Genomic DNA, 10,453 nt, shown 5'->3' on the forward strand with positions numbered 1-10,453 from the left:
AGAATGGTGAGGTGTGAAGTAAGCTGTCTTAGGTCAGTGGGCCCTAGGGTGGGGGAGAAACAGAAGTCCAGGATTGTGACTTCCAACCTCTCATTCTACAGACTTGCTACTTTGTCAATCTAACTTATCAAACCCTGAATGGAACAAAGAGTCCGATAAGGTTTCATACCTGGGGAAAGTGAGTCTACCCCGCCCAGTTTCCCGCCCAGTTGCAGACTTCCTGACTCTGGGGATGAGATGTCAGAGCCTCCCCAGACAGGCACACTCTAGTTACATGATGCTCACGTGTCTTTCTCCTTCTCAGAACTTTCATACTCCAGGAACACGATGTGCTGGGGGTAGTGGCCACAGATATCCCCATTCACATTTTGGATCACACTGTAACAGTAGTCTCGGCCAAACAGCTCCAGACATCTCTTCTCAATGCGCTCAACCTGCACAGAGGAGGAGACCTGAGCATAAAGAAGATTCTGGGATTCTGAGTATGAGAATTAGGCAGCTCGGGACCTGCAGAGGTCACTGGGAATGACATGTGCCTCTGTGATTATTATTCAATGCCAGGAAGAGACACTTTGCTGGGACACAGGCCCTAGATGTGTACTTCATTAATCTATATGCGGTTATGTTTTGGGAGGTCTCTGAACCCCTCAATGTTGCAGTGAAACTGTTAAGCATTTGAAGGAAAAGGCTACAATTTTTATTAGATTTTCAAGGTGGTCCACAATCCATAAAATATTAAGAACTCTTGCTCTAGGTTACTTTAACATTAATCCATTATCTTCCCCTGGCTCCAGATTACTCCCCATTCTCTAGCCACAGACAAGTACCTGGACACTCTAGTTAGTGTAATGAGTAAAAGCTACAGACAAGGCTGTCTCCCCACACTCCATTTATTTATCAAATAAAAGAATGAACTCCCCTTAAAATTGCTTTTATTGGGGCGCCTGGGTGGCTCAGTCGGTTAAGCGACTGCCTTCAGCTCAGGTCATGATCCTGGAGTCCCGGGATCGAGTCCCAACATCAGGCTCCCTGCTCAGCAGGGAGTCTGCTTCTCCCTCTGACCCTTCCCCCTCTCATGTGCACTCTCTCTCTCAAATAAATAAAATCTTTAAAAAAAAAATTGCTCTTATTTAGTTCACAGTTTAGGGAAAGGTCCACTAGAAAAAAGGCATAAGACGTGTAATTATCTTGAGAAGTCTACAAGAGATCAGGAAGCCTGGAGAGGCTTTAAGGCCAGCTGCAGTGAAAGTCAGGTATAACTTAAGACAACCCTAATCTTTAGAGATGGAAGATGGAAGAGAGGCTCAGCAAACCACTGACCCTCCACAGCCACTCAAAAGACCAATGGAAAAACTCATAGTGGCTTAAACTAGGAATTCTCAAATTTTAAGATGCATGAGTATCATGAAGAAGCCTATTAAAAAATGCAAATTCCAGGTTCCCACCCTCAGAAATTCTGACTCAGAACTGGATGGGATCAAGGAACCTTTATTTTTAACAAGGATCCCAGACAATGCTGAAACAGGTGGTCCTCAGGCTAAGCTCTGAAAACCACTTGGTTGTTTGGAGAGTGGGGAAATCCCATCATTACTTAAGTCTTCCCTAGGCTACTCCAGAGAGTAGCAGGATGCCAACTGCAGTATGTTCCAGCAAGTAGTACCCCTGGAGCCAAACCAGAGTTTCATGGCCCAGAATGGAACAGAATCCCACTGGAAAGCCTGATGCTAAACCTGCCAAAAGCACATGGGGAGTAAGAGATAGGAGGATCCGCAAGATTTCCAATTGACTGCCAAACAGTGCCTAGGATGGGAATGGCCTTAACCAGGCTGGATACCTTCCAGGTCTGGCAATAAGGAGACTGAAGGGAATCCCAAGAGTAGAAAAAAGAGGAACTGAGACTTGCTTTTTAAAGGAATAGAGGGAGTGCGGGCTGTTTTCCTATCTGTAGGGGAAGGAAAAGGATGGGCCTAAAGTCACCCGAAGGTTTTAAAGGAAGCAACACACTCAGCCCATGTCTTGGTTCCATTTTGACCTCTGACCTGGAGCAATCTTCTAAACTTTTTTGTATCATCTCAACGTGAGACTTTTGTACCTGCACCTGATGCACGGGAAAAACCCTCCTCAGCTTCCCCTCTCTAATGTCTGAACATGGTCCCTCAGCTCTGATCCTTGACCTCCAAACGCCTTGTCTCAAACCAAAGGACGTCCTTCCTTGGCTTCTTCTGACCCCAGTTCTTCCTTTTTCGGTTTTTGAACCCGACCCTTACTCGCCGGGTCCAGACCCTGGGAACTTCCCTCTCTCCTTCCTCTGACCCCTGACCTCCGCCTTTCCTCTGTAACTTTTCAAGCCAAGGAGTTCTCTTGGTGCTCATTACACCTCCAAACTCACCTTAGAGCCGCCCGTCCCGCTGCAGTCCTTGGCCCGGTACTGAGTCCGGGAGAACTCCTCCAGCAGCTCCCCAAGCCCCGGCTCCTGGGGCGGCTGGTTGCCCGAAGAAGCCGACGGCCCCCCCGAGGCGGCGGCGGCGGCCCTAGCACCCGCCATGGCCCAGCCCCGCGTCCCCTTCAGCACCCGGCGTCCCCCTCAGCACGCCTCAGTCCTGCCCATGACACCTGGAGGCACCAACTCCGAGTCCGGAACCTCGGGAAAAGCCTCAGCCGTCGCCTTCCCTTTCCACTTCCGGCCCCGCCCCACCCAGCCGGATGTTTACTTCGGCCCTGACCAATCGAAGCCCGGGACTCGCGCCCTGCCCCGTGATTACCGACCCACCCCCAAATGTGGAGCGATCCAAATGGTCTGGGGAGAGGGAGCGGGGCTACTCGCAGATAACTCTTGCTCCGCCCCTCGGGGTTTCCCCTGGGGAAGCCGGACTAAACCATTGGGGCTGCGGGAGGGGTGTTAGTGCGGGAACGAGGAGGAAGGAACTATGGGAAATAACCGGGGGAAGAGTGGAATAAACCACTACAGGGAGAGGAGGAGGGAACGCTTGGAGGCAACTAATTAGTGTTGGCAATCATAGTAATAATAGTAAGTAAAAATAAAACAGCATTTCATAAGGCACTTTTTTTTACACTACTCCTCACAACTTCCCTATAATTGTAGTGCTCCTGTAGTCAACCCGTGTTATCAAAGAAGGAAACGGCAGTCATGACTATGTTGAAATTCTGTGATTGAAAAGCACCATAGTTTTCTTTTTGTGTTAATGGAACATTTCAAACATTCACAGAAGTGGAGAGAATAGTATAATGACCCCCTCATGTATCCATTAGTCCATTTCAACAATAATAAACATATGCCAATCTATCTTGTTTAATCAGTCTTTCCCCCAGCCAGTAGAATAATTTTAAAGCAAATCTCATTATTTCATCTGTGAATATTTCAGTATTTATCTCTAACAGATTAGTAGTGTTACAAAATGATTTTTTAAAAAAGACAATTTAGGTGTGTTAAACGAAATTCAAGGAAATTTAGCTTTAATCAACTGTTCATGAACCCGGCAGCATCCAAGGTAGCAAATGAAAAGGACCTCCGGGGAACTGTACAAAATGGAAGGGTTTTATAGTCGGAAGGTGGGACAAGGAAGTTAAAAGACTGGATCATTCATCAGTTTACCTTTCCTTTTTTTTTTAAAGATTTTATTTATTTATTTGAGAGAGAATGAGATAGAGCACATGAGAGGGGGGAGGGTCAGAGGGAGAAGCAGACTCCCCGCCGAGCAGGGAGCCCGATGCGGGACTCGATCCTGGGACTCCAGGATCATGACCTGAGCCGAAGGCAGTCGCTTAACCAACTGAGCCACCCAGGCGCCCCAGTTTACCTTTCCTTAGGGGCAGACAGGGGGTTTTATTAAAATGCAGACTACCTCACTAGTGCTGATCAGGAAATTCCTGAATAATTGGTTTAAAATTACACTCCTGGGAGAGGCTGAAACTGCAACTAGGTTAGGTTTTAAGTCTTGATGGTGCTTAGCAAAATTGACTCCATTTGGGACCTATTGTTTCTTTTTAACAGGTGATAAAAACAGACTTTACGGGCGCCTGGGTGGCTCAGTTGGTTAAGCGACTGCCTTCAGCTCAGGTCATGATCCTGGAGTCCCTGGATCGAGTCCCGCATCGGGCTCCCTGCTCGGCAGGGAGTCTGCTTCTCCCTCTGACCCTCCCCCCTCTCATGTGCTCTCTCTCAAATAAATAAATAAAATCTTAAAAAAAAAAAAAAAAACAGCTTTTACTTAAATACCTCCTGAAGCAGGCAGTCTCTGGTCCCCAGGGTCCAGAGAACTGCAAAATGGAGCAGGAGACAGGAAGCTTTTATAGGATAAAGAATAAGGGACGAGGAAGAGAAAAAAATTGAAAATGAATAAGGAACAAGGAAGTAAGTATAGAGCCCAGAGTTGGCTTGTAGCCGGGGCATAGGGATGCAAGAGCACCAGACTCTGGGGGGTCCCAGACTGACTAGGTTCGACCACTCAATGCTGACAAAACCCTAAGGCAGATCAACGAGTGGTAGTGAAACGAGAGGAATTTATTTCAATGAGGCCAACACAGGGAAGAGAGCCGACTAGCATCTCAAAGACTCCAAAAGGCCAAAAAATACTTTCAGGATTATATAAGGAAAATGTGGGACGAAGGTCAGTGGGTACCTAAGGCAGTAAAGGTGTGGTCAGTCATTGTCATGGGTGAGGTCTGGCTGGCAAGGGCAGTCCTTACTGCTTGAGGAGATAGTTTTGGTTCCCACCATCTGATACTTTGCCAGGAAGATCTTTTGCTTGAAAGTTAAGAAATAAGTTGGAAGGAAGAACTTAATTCGAAAGTTTGAGGTCACAATGAAGAGAGTTGAAGTCCTCTTTCAGGCTTGGTGTTTGGGGGTTGGCTGACTAAAGCTACTGTGTTTCTGGTCAAGCAGAGCACTTATCTGAGTTATCTGAGTTTCAGTTTGTTAACCTGGTAGTCAGGAATGGCTCTATCTTGGGACTAAAAATTTATTTCACCCATTCCCCTTTTTGATCATTCTCTTGAATGGTTTTTTTTTAAAAAAAAAAATCAGTATTGGGGGCATCTGGGTGGCTCAGTCATTAAGCGTCTGCCTTCGGCTCAGGTCATGATCTCAGGGTCCTGGGATTCTTCTCCCTCTGCCCCTCCACCCTGCTTGTGCTCTCTTTCTCTCTCAAATAAATAAATAAATAAATAAAATCTTTACTTTTTTTTGAAGATTTTATTTATTTGTCAGAGAGAGAGAGAGCAAGAGAGAGCAAGCACAAGCAGGGGGAGCAGCAGGCAGAGGGAGAAGCAGGCTCCTGCTGAGCAGGGAGCCCGATGTAGGATTCGATCCCAGGACTCTGGGATCATGACCTGAGCCGAAGGCAGACGCTTAATCGACTAAGCTGCCCAGACGTCCAATAAATAAAATCTTTAAAAGAAAGAAACATTTGGGTTAGTTTTCTATATTTCTGAGAGTATACTTGATTTATATAAATGTTTGATTTTCTTTAAGTCAGTTAAATAGAACAGTCTACAAATCAATTTTGGCAATAACATCCAGAGGTCGATAAATCACACATCTATAACATACAGACACGCATAACCATATATATGCAAACAGAGATCTTGCAGCTTTTAAAAAAAATTTTTAGTCATGAGACAAGTATGATAATGCAAAACTCACATCATAAAAGAAAAGTTGAGGGGCGCCTGGGTGGCTCAGATGTTAAGCGTCTGCCTTCAGCTCCTGTCGTGATCCCAGAGTCCTGGGATCGAGCCCCACATTGGGCTCCTGGCTCAGCGGGGAGCCTGCTTCTCCCTCTCCCTCTGCCTCTCCCCCTGCTCATGCTTTCTCTCTCTCTGTATCTCTGTCTCAAATGAATAAATAAATCTTAAAAGAAAAGAAAAGTTGAATCCAAATCGTGTTTCAGACAGATGGAATGAGTTAAGGTTACCTGTTCAGATGACTTAAAATTTTTAGTAATATTTGTGAAGAAAGCTTTTAAGACTTTTTTCACCTAGTTTCCAAATAGCCTTTCCCTCCCCACCTTGGTAAGAATTACCTCCCTAAGGTATGCATTTCAAACAGATGGTTCTCAGCTCCTAGAAAAGACCACTTAGAACATTTATATCTCAAAGGCACAGAGAAAGAATGCAAGTTCCTCAAAAGAAGACTTTTATTTCCTAAACCCAGAATTTTTACAATACCGACAAGCCTTTTGAGATGAATAGTAAAGATTTTTAGGTTGGTAAAAAGGATAGATGGGCTGCTTCTGTTCTTGCAAAGACTCAGGACAGTTGTTTTTAATTCCTCAAAGAATTGGAGCTGCTTAAAAAATCCTTTGAAACTTGTAAATTTCATCCAGGACAAAGTATTGAACAACCTCATGGATGCAAGAAGTGTCCCCAAAGACGGTGCGAAAGATACTGCCCTGCCCAGGTCCAGTCACTCCCAAAGACTGCCAAAAGAAAGAAGGACTTAAGACAATCCCCTCAAGGGCTGGCAACAGTTGGTATGACCCTAGCTGCAACCCACATTTCTGGTGACCATATTTTTGGGCTTCCAACCTGACTACTGAGCTGCCTACACTTGCAAGAAGTGACAACCTATGTGCCCTAAGCAGGCAGAAAGCCAAGCCAAGTCCTCAGGACAAAAACCGAGACAAGGGCAACCCCCTCGGGTCCCCTTCCTCCTTGGGAGGCTTGTACTACCACTTTGCTATTGCTCAATAAACCTTGCTCTGCCGCCCACTACTCTGTCTGGTTTACCTCTCCGCTCTTCGAAGCAGTGCGCGCCAAGGGAGAAAAAAAATCCTGTAACATTTATGGGGGCTCGTCTGGGATATCCATCATCATTAAGGATAACTAACTAATAAAGGTCATCAAATTCCAAATGGTGGCTCAGATGGAGCCTCACACGGAGGTCAAACCAGACATCTACAGGGGACCCTTTGATAGATTGGGAGGAGAGCAACCTTGATTGCTGCTCCATCCAATGCCCCTGACCAGCAGGAGGTAGCTACGGTTGTCTAGGGTTACCTCTTTAGAGGGGGAAATGATGAAGGACAGTTGGAAAGCAGGCAGGCAGGGACAAGGGGCCCCACTCTAAGAGGAAATCACCCTTAAAAGGATTTTACTCCACCCTGGAAGGAGCCCTCCACCCTTTCCCCTGTGATAGATAGGTGACAAAAACCTGGTTGGATGACAGGCGCAGGGAAGGTTAATCAGATTAAAACAGCCCGCCAAAAAGCCCATAAAATTCCCCTAGACTTAGAAACTCCCGTAGCAACGCTCTCAGGTCCCCTCCCTCCTGGTGAGCTTTGTACTATCACTTTGCTATTGCTCAAGAAACGTTGCTTTGCCGGCCACCACAAAAACAAAAAAACAAACAAGAAGGCAATAGCTGTCCCTGGGAAAGAAATGATTGCTAACCAATGGTTACCCCAAAACCAAGTTCCAAGTGTCTAGACTTAGAAAGGAAGGGACAATGTGTAATTGTGACTTACTTTCTCAGCCAGGCTCCACAGAGATCCAGGAGACCTGCACTGATAATTCTCACCCTTAGGCTTCTGCCAATTTTCCCAGGATCCCATCTGCAGGCTAAAAGCAAGTGGGGTTTAAAGTAGAGAGTATACGGACGCCTGGGTGGCTCAGTCGGTTAAGGGTCTGCTTTCGGCTCAGGTCATGATCCTGGGGTCCCTGCTTGGGCTCCCTGCTCATCAAGGAGCTTGCTTTTCCCTCTGTCTGCCGCTCCCCCTGCTTGTGTGCTCTCTCGCTCTCGCTCTCTCTGACAAATAAATAAATAAAATCTTAAAAAAATAAATAGAGAGTGTAGCCCTGGTATCTACCAGAATTTGGCAAGATTTTCCATTAATTTTAGTTTCCCCTTGGCTCTTTAAGGGAATAACTGCTATCAGTTTACTGGAGAATCCCTTGGAGTCCCATCAACCCTGGGAGGGGCCCTATGAGGGAGGGGGGTCTTCCTTCGAAGGTAGATGTGGGAGCATTCAGAGTTGGTGGGGAAGGATTAGATAAAACCTTTGAGGACAATCTTTTTTCCAGTGTCCTGGCTGAGTACAAATGAGACACTGAATTCTGGGTCAGTATTTTGGTGATGGACTCCCACAAGAGTGCCCAGGTGTAACCAAACAAATGTTGAGTTGGCTTCTTGGTGAAGTCACAGAGAGAAAGTACACCAGGCGGAGTTATCACATCAAGGAAAGTTTATTTGCAGCAAATAAGGAGATTACGGGGAATAACTTCCCGAGCAAGGGTGAATGGGTATCTTTTATTTAAGGTTAGGATGAATATTTAGATAGGGGAGCCTTGTCATCCTATATAGAGGTGGGCATAAGGTGGCGTGTGCACCTTAAGGAAACATGCCCATATATATATATTGTAGGTTACATAAATGAAGCTTGTGCTCCTCACTGGGCAAAGATTTTAGTATTATAATGAGGTAAAGGTAACTGTCTGTCACTCCATGGGTCACTCCATGGTCTCTTTGCACAGGAATGAGTCAGGAGTTAAGTTCAAACTGGTCTGGGTGGTCTGGGCTAGCAGGAGCTCTTTGGCAGTCAGTGTCGCTTGAGGGATAGTTTTGGTTTCCATCACAGGATGCTATGCCCCTTGGGTCTTTCGCCTGAGTTAAGAGATAAACTGGAAAGAAGAGCTTAAGGAAAAATGTGGGACAAGGTTGTTGGGTACAAGCAGGTGAGCAGTACGGGTCAGCCAGGGGGCGCTAGCTGGTGACAGAGGTGTTTTAGGTTTCTGGTGTTGAGCTGCTGAAGCTGTAAGACTGCACTAACTTGGCCGACTTCTAAGGTTTTTTTAGTCTCTTCAGAGTGGAAAGGCAATTCAGAGACAGGATTAAGAGACTGAGCGCTCAGGTAAAGGCTAGAGGAAGTAGGAGGAGTCATGTCAGTCTGACAGTCTTTTGTCTTCGGTACCTCTTGTGTCTTTAATTTTTCATTAGCCTTCCTGGGAGAGCCAAAACTGTAATTAAGTTAAGATTTGGTATGGTTATGTAGGGCTTAGCATACATAAGTAACTCAATTTGGAGCCTGTTGTCTTATTTTTTTTTTTTATTTTTTTTTTAAGATTTTATTTATTTATTTGACAGAGAAAGACACAGCGAGAGAGGGAACACAAACGGGGAGTGGGAGAGGGAGAAGCAGACTCCCTGCCAAGCAGGGAGCCCGATGCGGGACTCGATCCCGGGACTCCAGGATCATGACCTGAGCCGAAGGCAGTCGCTTAACCAACTGAGCCACCCAGGCGCCCCCTGTTGTCTTATTTTTAACAGTTCTAAAATAACAATACCAAGATGATTATCAATAATATGATTACTGGGGCACCTGGGTGGCTCAGTCGTTAAGCGTCTGCCTTCGGCTCAGGTTGTGATCCTGGGGTCCTGGGATCGAGCCCTGCATCGGGCTCCCCGCTAGGCAGGGGGCCTGCTTCTCCCTCTCCCCCTGCTTGTGTTCCCTCTCACTGTGTCTCTCTCTGTGTCAAATAAATAAATAAAATCTTTTAAAAAAATAAAAAATAATAATATGATTACTGAATTCAGCTTTTGTTTGCTTTGTAGTTCTTATTTTTCTTAAAGATTTTATTTATTTGACAGAGAGAGACACAGTGAGAGAGGGAACATAAGCAGGGGGGAGTGGGAGAGTGAGAAGCGGGGGGAGTGGGAGAGTGAGAAGCAGGGGGGAGTGGGAGAGGGAGATGCAGGGGGTAGTGGGAGAGGGAGAAGCAGCAGGGAGTGGGAGAGGGAGAAGCAGGCTTCCCGCCAAGCAGGGAGCCCGATGCGGGGCTTGATCCAAGGACCCTGAGATCATGACCTAAGCCGAAGGCAGACGCCCAACCAACTGAGCCACCCAGGTGCCCCTGTAGTTCTTTTTTCTTTAAGATATATCCCACTAAAGATTCCGCATTAAATCTCTGTTGTTTCTTTTTTCTTTGTTTCTTTTTTTTTTTTTTTTAAGATTTTATTTATTCATTTGAGAAAGAGAGACAGAGAGAGCACAAGTAGGGGGAGAGGCAGGGGGAGAGGGAGAGGGAAAAGCAGACTCCCCCCTGAGCTGGGGAGTACCAGACATGGAGCTGGATCCCAGGACTTGGAGATCATGAACTGAGCCAAAGGCAGATGCTTAACTGAGTGAGCCACCCAGGAGCACCACGTTTTTGTTTTTTAAGATTTTATTTCTTTAAAAAAAATTTTTTTTTTCAAAGATTTTATTTTTCTTTTTCAACAGAGAGAGACAGCGAGAGAGGGAAAGCAAGCAGGGGGAGTGGAAGAAGCAGGCTTCCCGCAGAGCAGGGAGCCCAATGCGGGGCTCGATCCCAGGACCCCAGGATCATGACCTGAGCCGAAGGCAGACGCTTACAACTGAGCCACCCAGGCACCCCTCCTGTTTCTTTCTTTCTCTTTCTTTCTTTCTTTCTTTCTTTCTTTCTTTCTTTCTTTCTTTCT

The 10,453-nt window shown here is 46.1% G+C and overlaps 1 protein-coding gene across 3 annotated transcripts in view; it reads right to left on the minus strand.

Moving 5' to 3' along the window:
* The window catches only part of MTMR14 (myotubularin related protein 14), a 46,919-nt gene extending 44,253 nt beyond the window's left edge, over positions 1-2,666 (minus strand). For all 3 annotated transcript variants that reach the window (XM_034998094.1, XM_034998095.1, XM_034998093.1), the window contains exons 1-2: positions 2,390-2,666; positions 286-434 (exon numbers count right to left, since the gene is read on the minus strand). In XM_034998094.1, coding sequence (XP_034853985.1) covers positions 286-434; positions 2,390-2,545 — 305 coding nt within the window. In that variant the 5' untranslated portion in view covers positions 2,546-2,666. The remainder of the gene's footprint in view (positions 1-285; positions 435-2,389) is intronic.
* Between the last annotated feature and the right edge of the window lie 7,787 nt (positions 2,667-10,453).

The sequence above is a fragment of the Mirounga leonina genome, unplaced genomic scaffold, assembly GCF_011800145.1.
Source record: "Mirounga leonina isolate KUSES-001 unplaced genomic scaffold, KU_Mleo_1.0 Mir_94, whole genome shotgun sequence".
NCBI lineage: Eukaryota > Metazoa > Chordata > Mammalia > Carnivora > Phocidae > Mirounga > Mirounga leonina.